The sequence below is a fragment of the Pelmatolapia mariae genome, linkage group LG22, assembly GCF_036321145.2.
Source record: "Pelmatolapia mariae isolate MD_Pm_ZW linkage group LG22, Pm_UMD_F_2, whole genome shotgun sequence".
NCBI lineage: Eukaryota > Metazoa > Chordata > Actinopteri > Cichliformes > Cichlidae > Pelmatolapia > Pelmatolapia mariae.
In genome coordinates this window covers 35665452-35683028 of record NC_086245.2, presented here as the reverse complement: position 1 = coordinate 35683028, position 17577 = coordinate 35665452, and the positions used below count along the sequence as shown (strand labels likewise).

General features: G+C 41.9%; 2 protein-coding genes across 2 annotated transcripts; one reads left to right on the top strand and one right to left on the bottom strand.

The window, feature by feature from the left end:
• Positions 1–91: 91 nt before the first annotated feature.
• Positions 92–4719, top strand: ppp1r11 (protein phosphatase 1, regulatory (inhibitor) subunit 11). The gene is made up of 3 exons (XM_065471526.1): positions 92–418; positions 1656–1764; positions 2910–4719. The coding sequence occupies exons 1-3, from the start codon at positions 341–343 to the stop codon at positions 3092–3094; spliced, it is 372 nt and encodes a 123-aa protein (XP_065327598.1). The 5' UTR covers positions 92–340; the 3' UTR covers positions 3095–4719.
• A 3619-nt stretch (positions 4720–8338) lies between these two features.
• lg22h6orf47 (linkage group 22 C6orf47 homolog) lies at positions 8339–17487 on the bottom strand. The gene is made up of 2 exons (XM_065471525.1): positions 15531–17487; positions 8339–11237 (listed from the first exon to the last, which is right to left on the bottom strand). Exon 1 carries the CDS (start codon positions 16442–16444, stop codon positions 15533–15535), a length of 912 nt encoding a protein of 303 aa, XP_065327597.1. The 5' UTR covers positions 16445–17487; the 3' UTR covers positions 8339–11237; positions 15531–15532.
• Positions 17488–17577: the final 90 nt, after the last annotated feature.

Sequence of the window (17577 nt, the reverse complement as noted above, 5' to 3'; positions counted from 1 at the left end):
TCCACACATAATATAATGATATAGCCCAGCGACTACTGTCATGTGATTATTTTTGTGGGTGATGATGGTTCCCATAGCTGATAGTTTTAACGAGGAGCCGTACGTTTCCGTTCCGACCCTGGCTAACGCGTTTTGTGCTTTGACTGTAGCCACCGCTGTCCCACACCTCCTAACTGTGGGTTGACATTTTTTCCATTCAGTGCGATTTTTGGAGTTAAAGAGCGGAAGGTTAGTCGGTTAGCTGTCGACTAACGCGGTGTCGCTCATTGTTGACGCTCTGCTTCGTTTCTTTTGGATCTTTAAGCTAGTTAACGGTAGCGTTAGCAAAGCAGCTGCAGGGATGGCGGAGGTTCCAGGAACATCCAGTGAGACCATAACGGAGACAGTTCAGACGAGCACACCGCCGCCGCCCCAGCAGGTAAACGATGGACAGCTGTTCGTGAGACAGTTGGACTGCTCTGGCAGCCAGTGACAGTGTACATTAAAGATACAGCGTTCATGTTATTACGCGGGAAGCTTCGTGAGGCCTGATATGTTAGTTACGTTAGGCGTATTTAAATAACAGGGCTGCTAGTAGCGCGGTAGCATTATGGAAAGCCGATAGCGGGCTAAGTGCTGAATATCTCAGCGTTGCTGTGTGAAAGTTAAACAGCAACCCGAATCTGTAGTATTGTTGCATAATGTCTAAAGTAGCAGGAGCATCCGGTTTACATGTTAAATACACTCTGTTCAAATCATATTTCAAGTTGTACTGCTCAGATAAACAGTCAGACCTCCATTAACTGAAATTCCCATAGTCGGTTAGAATGGGAAAAGATGTAGCGCAGACAGGCCCATCTGTAGGCACCATGGGGCAAAGGGATCGGTCTCTGCTAGCATACATGCCCGGTAACCCCAGCTTTGTGTCATTTCTGAGGCAGGTGCTCTTTAATAGTCTGTTTTCTGTACCTTAAACCCCCCTAACCCCTCCCAACCCTCACGGCTTGACTTTTTTTTTTTTAATTTGTTGCGCATTTTTATTTCTTTTTAAATATGTGCATAGTCATGTTTGACTTTTAAATAAGAAGAAGTCTTAAAGGATATAAAGAGGCATACTCGTGTTTGGCTACAACATACTTTGTGTATCATTTTACACAAATCTTCGTAGTCCTACTGATGCAGACTGTTTACTGCAGATGTTGTCATAATTAGAAGTAGTTCAGTAGTTGCAATTTATTTTAAGTTAGGCCTTTAAAATATTGTCAGAATTTGCCTAACCGATGGTCATGGTACATAGACTGGTTCTTATATAGCACTCTTCTGCTCTGACCACTCAAAGCACTTTCCACAACTTAGCCAATTAGCACTTGTATCTGTCTAACATTCATACACATTTAGGGTCTGATACATCAGAGGAATAAGTCCTTGGGGTTAGTATCTGGAGCAGACAGGGATCAAACCACCAACCCTCTGATTAGTAGGTGACCTGCTCTATCACCTGAGCAAGGGCATGTTTTACTTTTCAGAGAGCAGGAAACAATAGCATTCCCATGACGCCATAGAGACAACAAGAAGGTCCTACAAATGATAGATGTCATTGAGTGTGACTGCAGGATCCACAGTTCACACTGTGGTTTGTTTGCGATGTCTCACAGTAGACCTCTTACATGTTACAGGAGGGACGAAGCTTGACAATCAAGTTGAGGAAGAGGAAGACTGAGAAGAAGGTGGAGTGGTCCAGTGACACTGTCGACAACGAGCATTTGGGAAGAAGGTCTTCAAAGTGTGAGTTTATCTTTCTCCTTAGCACACAGGCTAAGAAATGTAATTAAGCATTTCAAATATGTCTGCCACCAGTTTTCAGTGTTTTGCTCTGTTACATTTTAGGAGGAACAAATGCAAACGTATTGGATGTACTTTTTCTTTTACTGTTTAGGTTCAGTGCCAAAACTTACACTGTGGTATATTTTATGATTCTGGTGGTTTCACAGTGGGGTTGTTGTTATCAGTGGGATTTTCTGTGGGCATCCAGTGGCTCGTCTGTTGGGATTCTGCAGAATATGAAATAATTGAAAGTCATCATAAAAAAATTAAAACTAAATCACAAAAACAACACAGCTGATATTTTACTCTTATGCTGAGTTTGGAACAATGGAATATTTGGCACCGGGCTGCAGAGTCAGTCCTGAAAAAGCTGCTTGTTCTGATGTTTCATGAAGTTTGTCCTTGAAAGAAACTCGATTTGGACGTATTCCTCTGAACTGTGTGATTTTATTATCAGGAAAAAAAGCAAGAAAAACAAAAACTAGTTTGAAATGACAATAAAGCACACTGGCTATGCTGCCCAGCACCGTTTGTACTGCCGCGCTGCACCCCTGGAATCAGTGCTTTTTTCCCTCAGCATGGTTGAAACTGTGTGTCCCCAGCAGAGACTGTACTCAGTCAAATGATGCACACTTATTTATAAATCTGTGGACATAAAGCCTGGACCATATACACCTGCGTACCACGAGTGACTGTACAGCACACGTGGTTTTCCTGTTTAACTGCAGTATATGACATGCATGAAGTAATTACAACATGTAGTAGCTGTACTGATTGTGCTTCAGCGTGTCATGATGCATTGCATCTCATTAATTTCCCCATGACATAATCGAGGCTCAACTAATTCATTTTAATAGCCTTAATCTTTCTCAGTACCGTGCACATGTGTAACGTGCACTAAAATGGAGCTAAGACCCTGAGTAGACCATGGACTCCTGCCTCAGCGTCCTCCTTCTGCACACTTACTACATCAAAGACACAGTATGTGTTTAATCGCATGCTCCTGCAGTTACTGTTTCTGAAGTGAAAGTATTTTTAATTTTCAAATGACGAACTTGGAGCTTCATCTGAGCCTGCGGCATCATGAGCTGCTTGTTGTGTTTCAGGCTGCTGCATTTACGAGAAGCCCCGACAGTTTGGAGAATCTTCCTCCGAGAGCGAGGGAGATGACGACGACGAAGGCTGCGGCAGCGCTCACTGTATCCTGGGCCACGGCAGGAGAGGCCATGGACAGACGGGGGGTGGGGGGACAACAGTACCCCCAAACTCTGGGGGGTCGCACTCGCACTAACAAAAAGCAGGGCTGATTGTGTGGTCTGAGGGCTCTTTGGCGCCACGACAATGACACATTAAAAACAAACAAACTGCACTCTTGTTTTAGTTTAGTTTCATCACTGAGGTTCAGGCCTGACGACTGGGCTTCAGCCCCGAGTCTGAAAGTCCCAGCTGCTGCCGCACGACGGCAGCCTCTGTGCTGCTGCTCCTCTCGGGGAAAGTCATAGCCACGTCACGGATTCGTGGAAAATACTTTGCCGACCTCAAAGCGTGCTTGCTAATGTGCCAGCTTAAATATGAAGCATAGACTGGCAACACGTTCAAATTGCATTGTGATTCTAATTGAAATCAAATGACAGTTTCAGCGTTTTTCCAATCAGCTCCATGCAGTCTGCATGACATCACTGCTCAGCCTTATCTGTCGACCTGACACACTAGGAAAATAAGCCCTGAGCTTTGAACTTTATTCTTTCCTTTATTTGGTTTTATTGAGTTGTGCTGGCAGGTTGGGTTCCTTTATGATCATCATCTAGGTGATACGTATCAACCCCATGATGTGGAGGTTTGAAATGATTATTTAGAAAAGAAAAATAAAACTTGTAAAATCGATTTTCCTTTTTCCAGAAAAGTTATTTCTGCAGATTCCACAGTGCACCCAGAAGAGCTTCACAGCTCTATAACAGTCTATACGCATTACTTCCTGTTACTTCCTAGAACTTTAAATCATTCCAAAAGTAGTCATTAGTAGCAATGTGATTGGTTCTGAATACATCAGATGAGTGCTGACTCTCCCCAGCAGCATGTGGGACTTTCTGACTGCAAGGCATCAGTTTGGAAAAGGTGACAGCAGAAAGAGGCCATTAAATGCTGTCTGCTCGCAGAGTTAAATGTATATAATACAGCATATTGTTTTTTTAAAATGTAGTTTTCTAATTTATTTGCTGCTCTTAATTCTGAACTCGTCCATATTTGACATGTACCTGAGCCCAGCGGGTTAAATACTGGACATTTAGATTAGCTTCATATTTGTCTTTTCTGAGCTGTTCACCAGATTTACAGCGAATGCTGAACATATGAGCCAAGGCTCTGAATACAGTTTGGTTCACTGAGGTGGGCTTGTGTGAGCTGCTTTTCTATATCTTCACTGTATGGAGAGAAATTTGCCTCTGTGTACAATATGATCCACAAGCGTAAACTAACATTTACAAATGTGTACAATAATTTGTGTGCAACTTTTCAGGGGCACCACAGACAAATATGAAGCAATCTGACCACATGTAAAACCATTTTACAAATGCGTATACCCAGACCTGAATAAATACTCATTATTTATGCTCAGTTTATTAAGTTCAGCTTCACGAATCCAATAATTTTACTTTTCAAAAACCTTTGTGTGTACAAATGTCTACACGTAACATCTCTCTCACTCATTTAAAAACATTACATATGTGTGGAATCGCCTGATATGCACAGATCACCTCGCATGCCAACGTGGGGTTTTGAGACAGATTTAGCCGTGCCAGCTTGGCACAGATCCACAAATATGAGATGCACCAAGCTCCCAGTGTAAAACTGCTTCAAGTGTATACCTGCGTTTCTTTTTCTAAATAAACAGAACAGCTCATTCAGTTCTGTTCAGTTTTATTTACACAGCCCCAAATCACAACAACAGTCGCCTCAAGGTGCTTTATATTGTGAGGTAGATCCTACAATAATAAATACAGAGAAAAACCCAACAATCATATGACCCCCTGTGAGCAAGCACTTTGGCGACAGTGGGAAGGAAAAACTCCCTTTTAACAGGAAGAAACCTCCGACAGAACCAGGCTCAGGGAGGGGAGGGGCCATCTGCTGTGATTGGTTGGAGTGAGAGAAGGAAGACAGGATAAAGACATGCTGTGGAAGAGAGACAGAGATTAATAACAGATATAATTCAGTGCAGAGAGGTCTGTTAACACATAGTGAGTGAAGAAGAAACACCCAGTGCATCATGGGAATCCCCCAGCAGCCTACGTCTATTGCAGCATTACTAAGGGAGGATTCAGGGTCACCTGGTCCAGCCCTAACTATATGCTTTATCAAAAAGGAAAGTTTGAAGCCTAATCTTAAAAGTAGAGATAGTGTCTGTCTCCTGAATCCAAACTGGAAGCTGGTTCCACAGAAGAGGGGCCTGAAAACTGAAGGCTCTGCCTCCCATTCTACTTTTAAATACTCTAAGAACAACAAGTAAGCCTGCAGTGTGAGAGCGAAGTGCTCTAATAGGGTGATATGGTACTACAAGGTCATTAAGATAAGATGGGGCCTGATTATTTAAGACCTTGTATGTGAGGAGCAGGATTTTGAATTCTGGATTTAACAGGAAGCCAATGAAGGAAAGCCAATACAGGCTTACCCCACACGGGCATGCGATGTGATCTGTGCATATCAGGCAATTCATCCAAACGTATTTAAGGTTTTTTGAGTAAGTGAGAGAAATGTTACGTGTAGTTTTCGACATTTTTACACACAGAAAGGTTTTTGAAAGGTGGAATTATAGGATTCGTGAAGCTGAACTTAATGAACTGTGTGTAAATGATCAGAATGTATTCAGGTTTTGATGTATGAATTTTTAAAATAGTTTTACATGTGGTCAGATTGCTTCGTATTTGTGTGTGGATTGAAGTGTGTGCTAATCAAAAGTTGCACACAATTTACTGTACAGATTTGTAAATCTTAGTTTTCTCTTGTGGATCATATCGTACACATTGGCAACCCTTATCAGGTAAATTTCTCTCCATATCATTAGGCTATGGAAGGCATGCTCACAATAACACTAACTAACTAATAGAGGCAGCAGATACGAATTAGTGTATCCCATTCAAATGGACCCATATTCAAAACATAAGTATTTTGCAGGATTAGTGCCTTTCTGTAAAGTGTTCCCCATAATCAGTACCACCTTTTACTGTATTAGGAAGTAGCTCTACAAAAACAAAGTGAGGGAAAAATAGAATAAAGTCAAACATTTAGATTATTGAAATATAGTAAATAAACACAGTTTAATCATGAGTACATACGCATGCTAAAATGTTTCAATTTACATACAAAACTGCTTTAAATGAGTTTCTATCTACCGTTGTATAACTAGAGTTTGCAGATTAGTCACACAAATTCATCTTGTTTTGTGTCCCATCTGATTTTTATCAGAGACTTTGGCAGCAAGCTGGTTATAAATACAAATATTAACTAAGCTTATATATTTCAGAATTTACTGATTATAGGCTTTTTTTTTTCTTTTTTAAAAACCTTTAATGTCATTGGGAGTCACTTTCAAAATCGGTATTGTTTTAGCTAGTTGGATTCTTGAAGACAGTTTCATGTGTGATGAGGATGTTTATGTTGGATGAACTGAATTAAAAAGCTGATTTGGTCAGGATCATGTAAGCCTGGATTAGTCAGACTAGATCTGGAGAATGGAGGCCTGGGTAGTTTAGCTGTTTGTGTGGTTCAATGAGAGGAGATTCACGGTCGCCTTACTTCAAAAGTTTAGCTCTCCGCCCTTCCTCTCCGACTCTTATTTACAATCACTCTGTATTCTGACCAAAGCTCATTAACACAGAAGGAGGAGGCGGGGGTCTGTTTTACCTTTAAACACTTTCATGGGTTTAGTTTTTTTTATTGTTTAAATTCTTCGTGTCCACTAGATAAAACCAGTCTGCCAACTTGAGATTTGAGTACAACTGCTTTTTCATTTTTCTTTTCCTTTGGTAGGCGTGGTGTTCACAGGCTCAGCAGTGGTTGTCAGCAGCAGCATGGAAAAGTAAGAAGTTGTGTGTGTGCACTCATTCACTACAGTGTTCACGTTCCTGAGCTGCATGTCAGCCAGAAAAACAAAGCCTCGGTGAGGGCTGTTTGTGCTTTTCCTGCTGTGCTCGCTAGTTTCCTCGCTGTGAGGTAAATCAATAAAGACAGAGCTTTACATGATTTGAGGTTCGTTGCTGGCCAGAGTGTACATATGTAACTGCCTAACGTGGCACAGAGAACAGGGGGTGAAGCTGCGTGAATACTGGCCCAGGCTTATTTTTCTGACGTCTCTGCTGTGACCAGATGTGGCGAATACACACTCCATCATCATCATCCTCATCCAGGACGGGTTCAGACCGTGGGTTATATTCACATCATCTCCACCAACATTTCCTGTACTGCCCACACACATTGTTACATATGTACATTGTTCTTGTAACAGTATTGCAGCTTTCTGTACATATACAATGAATACACTGAGATCAGATTTAATGTGAATTAAAGTTTTGAACTGTGATTAAAAATGTCTTACTGATGTGTGCTCTGTGTGACACAGGAATAAATGTTTAGTCATGTCCCATCAGGTCTCCCCAGTGGACTAAAGGACAAATCTGTGTATAAACTCTCAAAGTAAAATCCACTTTCATTTATACAGCACCAAATCACAACAGCAGGTAAAGACCCCACAGTAACAGACTTGACAAAGATAAAAACACCTAAATTGTAGCTTCCACTGTGAAAACAAATGGTTGTCATGCTTCTCAGTCACTTCCTCAGCCTCACCTTGAAATGGCTTAAGGTTTAAAGGTTTGCCAGTAGTTTGTGCTGACAGCTGATTCGAGTTTCCTGTTGGTGAATGGTGGAAACATGTCCAACATCAACTGACAAAAGCATTACAGCTTAAAGTTATTTGCAACTTTGCACTTTCAGTGCTGTGACTTCCTACATTGCTTCACTGTTCTGTTGCTATCATTATTTCTTTCCAGTAGAAGCAAGCAGCTGTTTCCTGGCTGCTTTGTTTTTTAGCCTTTAAAGGCCCAATGATTGTGAACACTCAAGTGACACAAGTGCCACCTAGTGGTTGGTGTAAAAGCCAAACTTTCACTGTAAAGTCTTTGTTCACGACTCCATGATTTGTTTCATTTGAAGGGTGAGATTAAGAGATATGTGGACTAACATTTGAAATGTTAATGAAAGGTTTCTGAATGGCCCTCTCTCTGCAGTATTTATGTATTTTGACCAATCACCTTTCCTAGGTCTAGAGCCTAGAGACAGAAATGGGACTCGTAAAAGTGTGTAAAAAAAACCCCAAACTCACGTGTGTGTGTAATACTAACCAGATAAAGAGTAAGACGTGTTTCGCAGGAAATAGGACAAATAAAGATTGCTCCTTCATGTGAGCCCTGCATTAAAGTAGTTTGTCAGACTAGAGTCACAATCAAGCTGAGATTTAAAACTGACGTTTTTAATTCTTCATCATCTACTAAACACAGCTAACTTTGGCCTACAGACTATAACATCATCAACATCTCATAGTAAAAAAATACCTTAGAATTTATTGTTTGAAACTACCCAAGAGTCTTTTTTAATGCAGATTTAATTTCATATGATGGCTCCTGGTGATTTTACAGCGTGATGTGGCAGGTATCAATCATCTGTTGAAACTAACTACAGGCTACAGAGGTTCACACAGCCTAAGATGCTTTTAGGTCACTTGTCAGAGTACCATCAGTGTTACACATCTGATTTGAAGAACGCACTGACCACTTAATTCATTCTGACAGTTAAAAAAGGTCATCAGCTCTGTGCAAGTACATTTCCCAGCATGAATGGAGACAAATGGAAGTAAAACAACAAATGCAACAATCAGGTTTAGCTGGCTATTACATGCAAAGACTTCAGTGTGGTACTGCACTCTGGCTACAAAAGGTCATTCCAGCACAATCCACATAACCAACCACCAGAGTTTCAAGATTTCAGCTGAGAAGGAAATCAAAAACAAAGACAGCTCTACCGGTTGCGGCGGATGGCAGCTAGGAATCTTTCCCTGCTTTGTTTCTTCCAGGTTAATACAAGGGATCAGCATCAGGCAAGTGATTAATACAATAACAAAGAAGTATACACATAGACTTGTAAAGATTTGGTGTAACCTGTTTACTTGAACAATATTATAAAATCAAACATTTTCAAACACTTAAATATTTCATTATGTGGCCAAAAACAGGAAAAAAAGCAAGATTAAGATTGTAAGATTATGGAAAAAATACCATATAATTATTTGAATTGTGATGGACAAATATAGCATGGCCAAAGGATCCAATGATGCCCTTTAAAGCTGCATCCTCTGAGGACTCCTCTATGTTACAGTAAGACGAGGAAAAGCAGCAGATTTACATCTCCTACCTTAAACTATCAGCAGACTCTGAACTCTGTTGTGCTGTGAAGTGCAGTAAGGGTTTGATTTTACGCTATATTTTCATCAATATAAATTCTGTAGTTTTGTTATACGTCATGCACAAATAAGACACAAATACTTCAGTTAATTTTGCCCAAAGGCTTCATCATCGCACAGGCTGATGGAGCTAAAGTCCATAAGTGCTATTGGAATAAATGGTTCAGCGGCACATACTTAAACACAGTAATATATACGAGAGTAGTGGTAAATGGAAAAGCCCTCCGTGACATTTCTGTGGAGGGGAAGTACGACCTACGTTGTGAGTATATCATGGCACAGAAAACAACAAAAGGCAGAATCTAAGTGTACACAGAAAATACTTTAAAGTCAGCTGCTGGTATTGTGCCAGTTCCCAAAATCTCACATATCCCTCACAGAAAGCAACAATGAGTGTACTGCTCCTTCAACGAGTTCATAGTTTGAATGTAGCATCGGCTGCAAATGCATGCCAAGGTTTCAGAAGCTTCTACAGCTCAGATAGACCTGCTGTTTGATTCACCGAACATCTGATCACTTATAAATGAACAGCAACCATCTCCGTGCTGAAGCTACTTCCTTTATGACTTGAAATGAAAGATCTGAATTAGATTTCATTAATCTGTTGCTCTTTGTCTAGAAAAAGAAATTTAAATTGCAGACTACTCTTGGCTTTAATACAGTCTATGCTGCAGTGTGCATGTCTTGACTAGCTATAGCTCACCAGTGGTGTTTGCTACTAGCTCGGATCTCCTGCAGGCTACACAAATATTCACATTAGCTCCCTGTTCAACTGAGTGAGCCGGTATTGTGTCCTGGATACAAACTCAAAGTCACAGGTCAGTACCATCACAGACTCTAAACCAGGGGTGGGGACCTCCAGGCCTCGAGGGCTGGTGTCCTGCAGGTTTTAGATCTCACCCTGGGTCAGCACACCTGAGTCAGATGATTAGCTCATTCCCAGGCCTCTGGAGAACTTCAGGACATGTTGAGGAGGTCATTTAGCCATTTCAATCAGCTGTGTTGGACCAAGGACACATCTAAAACCTGCAGGACGTCCACACTCCTGCTATAAACAATGCAGAAGACCGATACTGAACTCTGCTGACATGGATGGTGCAGGAATAACTTCCTGATTTCCCAGCAGCCTGTCAGGTTTGCAGTGGTAGACTGTTGAACAGGGAACAAAGGTTAAAGTCAAGCAAATGTACATGGCCAAGCTTCAATTGAGTTCAAACTGAACGGGGCCATACGGCAGATTTAAATTTGCCCCCCACACACACAATGAACACGGTCAGAAGAGCTAAACATTAGGAGGCACACTAAAACTGGCCAGTGGATGCAGGAGCAAACTGTTGGTGGTGCTGTTCAGTAAGACTTCTGTTCAGAGTTCCTGCTCCTTGCTATGTTTAAGAGACCCAAAGATATTTCTGCTTCACCTAAAGTGTCTCAGTGAGGCTCTCTTCATAAATGCTGCATCTGTCCTCTCTAAGACTTGTTGTTCCAAGTTCTACTCACCAACACAACGCACTGGAGGCAGTCAGCTGGTCTCAAATCAAGTGACTGTCTCATGGGAACAGTAGTCCCACAAACAAGAAAATAGAAACAGGTACCTGCTGGTGTTTTCCCCTTTCACTTAAGCATTCTCTGAACATTCATGAGCTCTTCTGTTGTAGATTACAACAGCAACAGTTGTCAGTGAGAACATTCTGGTGACAACAGTGAGATCAACTGAACACAGATGCAGATCTGTAGTGCTGGACATAAAGTGACACAAGTATCATTTCTCTGAATATGAAATTAATGTGCAATACAATTCTTAAGTTACGCTGCAGTCCACACGCTGCAGTCCACAGTCTGTGTCAGTCCCACCGCTGTGATGTCAGAGGGCTGGAGGAGGTGTGATACAGCTGGGATACTGGTGGTGCCAGCAAATTCTCTCCATCTGTGGAAGACACACACCAAATAAACAGCCAATCAGGAGACTACAGCGATCACTGCACGTGTGTGCATGCTGCCTAATATAGTTTAACAATTAGCTAAGAGTTAACTGTAACACGGTGGTTGTTGCTTCTGTTTTAAAACTACCAAAAACTAAACTCTGTTCAAGAGCACAGGTTTAATGAAATCCTGTTAACTGTGACGTGAAGAAAACACGTGAGATTTTTGTCCCAAAAACAGAGCCAACCTACAGAAACTGCCTCTGAAACCAACCTGCTGACAGTTTGTTAAAAAAACTTCCTTTGCTGAGCTCTCAGTTCACGTCTTTAGAAATAATGAAATCTAAAATAATCAGTCTGATACACAACAAGTGTTTTTAGCCTATAAATGCGGGACAGTGACAACTAAGATTTCTTCATAGCTTGCAACATTTCTTTCCAACACTGGCTCTGTGGACACTGAAGACACTGTTATGCTGTCAGTCAGATCCCCTGTACTGATTATTGCTTTTTTAAAACAAAAATCAAGCCAGCAGTGTTTAGGAAGCATAGTCTTTAGTCTGTATGGGTCTTTTATTTTGAAAAATTAAGAGCTTCTCTTTGTTGTTCCAGTGTCTAACCTCATACTTTCCTCATGTGCTCTATGCAGCCTGACGTGGCTTCCATTAAAAACAAAAGACCCGATGCCATTTTTACCAGCAGAGGCACATCTGAAATAAGCAGAGGCTCATCTGGTGGAACTGCAAGCTCTGAGTGACAGTCTCACCAGTGTCCTATTCAGCTCTTCTACAACTGAACATGTTTCCATCTCAGAGGTGAAAGTTAAACCAAAGGCCTTGTCAATGCTACCACTGCTTATCACTGTTGCATAATGTTTGCCTCTGGTAGTTATCTGGGAATTTAATTTGAAGTTCCAATCTACATGAATGAGAAGAATGCTGGTACTTTTACTTCACTGTCAGCGGGAAATAAAAACTCCATGTTGAGAAGTACAGTCAAATCTGATAAAGACACTTAAAAAGTTAGATGTCTTTTCCCCAAAGTAAGATTTAAAATGCTTCTTATAGTGCATGTTTTTATTTTACTTTGCTTCATTCAAGACCGGGCATGAGCCAAACATGTCAAAGATCCGTATCTTGTCAAACATGAAAGTTTGCTAAACCTGCTTTGTGAAACAGGCGGATGTATTCAGTACTTTCCCATGTCACAGTAAACATAAGCTGATGATGTTCTTCCTTTGTTGGAGTTTATTCCTCCCTTTGGAGGCCTTCCTACTTGGGGGGGAATACATGGTCTCAATAGCAAATGTTTAAACGCATGTCTCACACAAAACAACATAAGGCACATTAAATACACACTTTTGGTTCACATAAAAACATGTAGTTAAATCACCAATAGGCTGCAAGTAGGGCTGGGTTTAACGATTTTAGTTTGAATAAAGTGATATTGATTCATTAAATCCTGAATCAATTTTTAAATATAAATGTGTTTAATTACAAACGACAGAATCTCAGCTTAAAGCTCATTAAAGTATTTAAACAACCAGCAAACAGCTAAAACAGTAAATGAGAGCAGGTAAACAGATCGACACAAAGATGTAAACACAGAGCGTGGATCGTTCACCCGACTGTGTTTTATCCTCAGTTACTTTGACAGAAAGGCATCTGCTGTGATGCTCACACCTCTGATCAAGTCTCATCTTTGTTTTTATACATAGATATAAAAATATGGATATGTACTGATGAGCAGAATTTTAATATTTCTGTCTGTGTCAAAATGTAATCGAATGGAATCAGTTGTAAAATCAGTGAGGATTCTCAGGCCTAGCTGCACCTAATGCAGGCCTTCAGAGTCACTGTCAGCAGTAGCTTGCACACCTGCCTTTTGAGGGTAATTCAGTGTCCATGAACAAGTCAATTACTTACTGAATGCCATACAAGAGACAGAAAAACAGCTCTATGCAGACAGGTATTTGTTCTTATGTGGAATGTAAACCTTTTCTACATGAATCAATCTATGCAACAAAAATTTCTGCGTGCTCTTTAACGCAGGGCTTTGTGTTGCTTTTACTCTTTAAAATGATCCAAATGTGTAGTAATGAATTTGAGGCCACTTTCTCCTCCTTTAGAAACGCTATGATTTTGTCAGTGTGCTTTGGATCATCACGCTGGAGTATTCCTGGGAGAGCTTTTGTCAGATTATTTTAGTACATCCACTGGTGTAATTTATATCTGTCATCTCCCCCTGCGTGCTTCAACTGTGGAGACGACACATTCATTGTTAACATCAGTAAGTTCATCTTGGTCTTTTCTGATCAAAGAATCCACTCCCAGTATTTATTAGATTTCATCTCATGTTCTTTAACTAATATTAATTTTTTAATAAACTGAAAAGAAAGTTGTTTTTTTTCCTTTGGATGCAATCCATAGTTGCTGTTATGCAACCTCTTCCTCACTGAATGAACTCTCAGTAATAACTGCTCCACTGAGTCTAAAGCATTTGCCCATGTATGTTTTCAGGGCTAGACTGTGGAGGTAGCATGGGCTTATTTTAGAAAAGCCACTTCAGCTTGTTGTACATCTCCTCCTGATTACTGCTGCAGCTCTGTGGTTTGTTTTGGCTGGTCACACACAGCACAGACTGGCAGATACACTCAGGAAGTAGAACATCCACTAATCCCAATTCAATCATTTAATCAACAATCATCCTAAAGGCAGCTCCCAACATGAGGACATAACCAATGTAAAATTATTAAATAAATCAAACTTCAGTTCCATCATTTTTTCACGTAGTCTCGAGTTATTCATTATATTCACACATTGTAAACTCCGTCAGCTTTCCTGACTTGGATTGAAATGCTTGGATGTGAGCATGTGCAGTAGCCCAATTCAGGCCCAATGTTGATCTCAGAGTAGAAGACAGAAACCCCTCAGTGCAGCATAAAATGGTAAATGGCCTGTATTTGTATAGCGCTTTACTTAGTACCTATGGACCCCAAAGCGCTTTACACTACATTCAGTCATCCACCCATTCACACACTGGTGATGGTAAGCTACATTGTAGCCACAGCCACCCTGGGGCGCACTGACAGAGGCGAGGCTGCCGGACACTGGCGCCACCGGGCCCTCTGACCACCACCAGTAGGCAACGGGTGAAGTGTCTTGCCCAAGGACACAACGACCGAGACTGTCGGAGCCGGGGCTCAAACCGGCAACTTTCCGATTACAAGACGAACTGCCAACTCTTGAGCCACGATCGCCCCCTAAAAAAACATAAAGAGCATCAATGCTGGATTTGAACTTTTTTTTTTAAGCTTGTAATAAGTGTGTAACAAAATGCGCAGCTGACATCATCTAATGTTTGTTAAAGTTAGTTTTCCAGCACTAACTATCTCAGCTAATCGGTGCTTCACAGTTAGACTTAACTATGAGGGAATATTAGGGCCACATTGAGAATAAAGTCAGAAGCTTGAGATTAATCTCGAAATGCTATTTTGGTGCCTGCCTTCAGACAACAACAACTTTAATCTCCACATTTTGAATAATACATATATTTTTATTCTTAACGGGGCCCTAATACTCCATCACATTTGGGAGAGAAACTTGTACTGAATGTGTCGAGGCTTTGTTGCACAGCCAACACCAGCTTTTCTTACCACTGGTCACAGAATGCCCCAAACATATTTTAGTTATTTCAACTAACAGTGAAAGTAAACAAGTTGGCGCCCTTTTTCTATTTTGCTCGAGCTGACAGAGTGAACGTAGTTTGATCCTCCAGGTGTTTGCAGAAGGTAAACTAAATACAAATAACCACAGCTCTGGCTGTGTTAACTTAGCTGCAGAGTTCACACTCAGTGAAGTTTGTTAAAGCTGTGTGAAGCCTAGCAGACAGCTGATAGTGGATCTTACTCACAACACACAATAATTCAATCTTGACAGGGAAATAAGTGGTTCCTCCCAGAGCAGGTCTGAGCTTCGAGCTGGTTTCACTCCACTCAGAGAATGTTTTTTTGTGTTTCACTTGGTAACAGGGTTAAAATAGATCCAGGATGTCCCTGCTGTGTTTGTGTTGGATGCCCAATGAGAGCACTGAGCATTTTTCTCTTCTTCTTACAGTAGTTGATCAACTTACACAGACTCGTAGTGTTTAACTGTGTAACAACTACTAGCCCCTACACTAAAACGCCTTCAGTAAACAGCTGTATTATTCTGAAGCTTGGACAAAAAAACAACACAATGTTACAGAATAAAATTAAATCTGATAGCTTTGACAAATATAACAAGAATAAAGGGACTCACCTTTAATTTGTCTTTACCTTGTCTGTGACAGACACAGGCTTGTCTTTGTGTTCCTTAGTGTCTCTCATGTCATCAGTGTCCTTTCCTGTCTGGTCATTCTCTTCCTCAACACCTAGCATCACACTCTGTCGAACACTGACAGAGATCACCAACGCCTGAATGATGCCATAGATCAGGGCAAACTGCAGGAGATACTCCTGGATCAACCAGAGTAATCCTGCCATTCCAACTGTGGCGACAAAAAACATAGCCATACCATGAAACCACAGTCTCAGTGCTCCCTGGACACCCAGCACCTCCAGGATAAGCTTGGCAGGAGGTGACACAGTCCACAGGAAGCCAACAACAAACAGGTCAAACAAGTGGCGTAGGAAGTTAAAGCAGATCTCGTAGTGCTCTGGTACAATCTCCACGTTCCAGCTGTGTGCAAACAGTCGAAAAGGAGAAGTCAGCTGAGAGGGAGAAGGGGTGGGAGACGGAGGGGGGGTTCCATAATCAGAAAAGTCTCCATCAGTATCACGTTCTCGTGGATCTCCAGTCCCACCGTCACGTTTCCTGTGTCGTAGTCCACTTAGCTCAGTTTTCCTTGGCCACAGATAAGAAGTTGGAAGATATCTATCCCACCACCTAGGAACCAGTACAGTTTCAGTCTCTGGCTTCCCTGCCGCCAGATCTTCAGTTTTAATGGGCTGAAGCTTCTCCTGTGCCTCCCAGTACTCCTCTACTGGACTGCTTAGTTCATGCTGACGTCCCCATGAGCCCCAGATCCAAGCGCTCCAAGCCTTGATGCCCCAACCACCACTGCCACGCAGCTTTTGGCACTCAGCTGTCAAAACGTTAGTGTCCTTTGACCTGGCACCGCTGCTGCCCCATGAGCGGACCCACCCCCACGCTTTGCCCACCACAGCTGTCATGTCTGCTCGCGGAGCTTGTTAGAGCTCGGTTAAAATCGTCAGTTCTCACGTCCTGTTGCTTCCCGAGCTTCAGAGAAAAGCATGCACGTGCTGTCGGTGTAGTTATGAAGTTGAAATACTTGTTCAGGAGGCCTCAGGCCTGGGCAACGTGACGTCCTCGGGTCATCGCCACACCTGTGGGTGTGTTCGAGCAGTTCATCAGACAAAAGGTTACACTCGCCCCCACCCTACATTACTTACAGGGCTCTACTCTTAACGAGACTCCACCATTTAAAGTCCAGAAGAACAGTCTACATGTTTGGTTTCAGCTGACAACCTTCGAGGGTGCTTTCAGTATTTCAGCGACACCTTAGCACAGAGGAACTGGGAAAGTTGACGAAAGCTTCAGCTCAGTGTTAGCCAACAGTTAGCTTATTCTTTGGCCAGCCCTTCCTAACAAAAAAAAACAAACTTTTTTCAGTCTCTCGAAACGCATTTGTTAACTCCTCAAACAAGTAGAAACGTTGGTTTACGCGTGCAGTCCGGTATCCAGCTCCACGTCAACATCATGCAGCTTTGCTAACATACAGCGGTCAGCTGCCCTACAGGTTACTCACCACTGAGCGAGCTGTTTAAAGTTTACCTCACATATGATTTTTCGGTGTGAATAGACCTGTCAGTGATAAAAGTCAGTAGCTAAAAGCTCACCTTCGCCGCTGTTAGCTGCTTTGTCAGAACCCAGCTAGCGCTACTCGTTAGCATGAGATAACTCGATAAACAGACTAGTTGCTCTGCTTCAGGACGTCGTGGCTCAAATGTCCTCTGTGGGGAGAAAGGTCCGTGTCCACTTAAAGCTAAGGGAAGGCAGGTACCACTAATAGCACTCCTAGCGAGCACAAAAAGGTCGAGTTTCCCCGCTCATTATGAGAACAAAGACGACGAACTACCGGGTCGCTTTCAGCCTTCAAAATAAAACCATGGTTACCGTCAGCGGGTCAGGCTCACGTGAGACTCGTCCTCTTCAGTGGTGTTGCCGATGTGTAAATTTAGCTTTGCACGTCAGTCAATATCACGGAGGCAGATGTTTGTAAAACATATGAAACTACACAATTTCTCAGGTTCTGGACACACCTGATTTTATCTCAGTTCAGTGT

Coding starts and splice junctions, on each gene's coding strand:
- lg22h6orf47 (XM_065471525.1), bottom strand. CDS start 16,444: ATGACAGCTGTGGTGGGCAAAGCGTGGGGGTGGGTCCGCTCATGGGGC.
- ppp1r11 (XM_065471526.1), top strand. CDS start 341: ATGGCGGAGGTTCCAGGAACATCCAGTGAGACCATAACGGAGACAGTT. Junction 419..1,655: donor CACCGCCGCCGCCCCAGCAG/GTAAACGATGGA, acceptor TACATGTTACAG/GAGGGACGAAGCTTGACAAT. Junction 1,765..2,909: donor GGGAAGAAGGTCTTCAAAGT/GTGAGTTTATCT, acceptor GTTGTGTTTCAG/GCTGCTGCATTTACGAGAAG.